This window comes from Rhagoletis pomonella, unplaced genomic scaffold (assembly GCF_013731165.1).
Source record: "Rhagoletis pomonella isolate Grant_MI unplaced genomic scaffold, Rhpom_1.0 Rhpom_scaffold_00013, whole genome shotgun sequence".
Classification (NCBI taxonomy): Eukaryota; Metazoa; Arthropoda; class Insecta; order Diptera; family Tephritidae; genus Rhagoletis; species Rhagoletis pomonella.
Genome location: NW_023458567.1, coordinates 454,664 through 456,273, shown reverse-complemented (window position 1 = coordinate 456,273; position 1,610 = coordinate 454,664). Strand labels below are relative to the sequence as shown.

Genomic DNA, 1,610 nt, shown 5'->3' with positions numbered 1-1,610 from the left:
GCAAAGACACGCTGGTCTGGCGAAAAGCAGGCTAATCAACCAACTGGTAGTATTTTGTGGATGGCACCAGAAGTGATACGCATGCAAGAACAAAACCCATACTCTTTTCAATCTGACGTGTACGCTTTTGGAATAGTTGTGTATGAACTCTTGGCAGAATGCTTACCATATAGCCACATAAATAATAAAGATCAGATTCTATTTATGGTGGGACGCGGACTCCTTCGACCTGATATGACTAGAGTACGTTCGGACGCTCCACAAGCATTAAAACGCCTGGCTGAAGATTGCATCAAATTTGATCGAAATGATCGTCCTCTATTTCGGCCACTACTAAATATGCTTGAAAATATGTTAAGAGCAATGCCGAAAATTCATCGCAGTGCCAGTGAACCAAATATGACGCAAACGCAGTTGCATAGTGAAGATTTCTATCAATGTCCCAGCCCCAAAACACCGGTGAATTTCAGTAATTTCCAATTCTATAATAGTGCTGGCAATATCTAGCGCTGCTGATCCGACGCTACAATTGTGATAACCCTAATGCGGAACAGACGACGTCGTTTGTGAATAGAAAGAAAACGATCGTGCCATAAGGCTGGACAATGACGTCACGTTCCAAAGTTTAGATGAGTGAAAAGGGAATATCTTAGAATGAAATGTTTTTGATGTCACCTTGACTCAAACCGGCAAATACTTAAAATAATGTCTCACTTTTATCTTTGACTAAGCTCCTACACATTGTAATTTGTTATATAAAATCCTAATAAGGTAGAGATAGATTTAATACCCTGTACAAACAGGTGAAAAAATAGTTAGTTGGCACCGATTTGGTGCGTTAGAAAGCATATAATCATCTAATATCTGGCTTAGCCTGATAAATATTTTATGAAGACATGTGTAAGGGTTCGATTAAAATTGTGGGGATCTGTAAACAGTTTAAAAATTTAAGTAGCATAATTAAGTGAAAATTGAGATTGTAACTATAACTTAAATATTACAAATGCATTTTATGTATACATTAAATATTGTGTAAATGATGAACAACTAAGATCTATATATATACATAAACTTATACATAAATGTAAAGTACTTCGCAAGACAGGTGTTAACCTACATGCATAACTGAAACCTGTGTAACTAAGAAATAAAAAATAACCAAAAAATACCAACGAATTCTACATGGTTTCTTTTGGCAAGTATAAAAAGCGGGCCAGACGTAGCAATGAAATATATTTCGAAAAGGCTGTCAAATTGAGAAATTTTAGAAAGCAGTTGCATAAGTTTTTTATTTCCGAAAGGGATTAATTTTCGAAAAGTGACAGAAATATCTTTCTGGCTGTTCTCACGTGGAAATAAAATTTCTTTCTCAATTTGACAGCGAATTAGGTCGGTGTTATGCAGACAAACTTTTGTTTGCCAAATTAAATGGCGGCTGCTTAGTTTGCTCGGAGGTCGTTATGTCGAGTTTGGCACAGGGTTGCACGTTCATTATGGTTTTCATGGCTATTGCCAACACGAAATGAGAATTTCAGATGTACATAACGCGCACAATTTAAAATATTTGTATATGACAACACCGAATTTGCTGCAGTTTGACCAAACAAAAT

General features: G+C 36.2%; 2 protein-coding genes across 3 annotated transcripts in view; both read left to right on the top strand.

Annotated features, from left to right (window-relative positions):
• The window catches only part of LOC118748421 (raf homolog serine/threonine-protein kinase Raf), a gene marked incomplete at its 5' end in the record, with an annotated part of 10,053 nt that extends 8,910 nt beyond the window's left edge, over nt 1-1,143 (top strand). For both annotated transcript variants that reach the window (XM_036482833.1, XM_036482832.1), the window contains 1 exon segment: nt 31-1,143. In XM_036482833.1, coding sequence (XP_036338726.1) covers nt 31-507 — 477 coding nt within the window. In that variant the 3' untranslated portion in view covers nt 508-1,143.
• LOC118748252 (raf homolog serine/threonine-protein kinase Raf-like) overlaps nt 897-1,610 on the top strand; it is a 1,541-nt gene continuing 827 nt past the window's right edge. The window contains exon 1 of the mRNA XM_036482626.1: nt 897-920. Within this exon, the coding sequence (XP_036338519.1) occupies nt 897-920 (24 nt within the window). The remainder of the gene's footprint in view (nt 921-1,610) is intronic.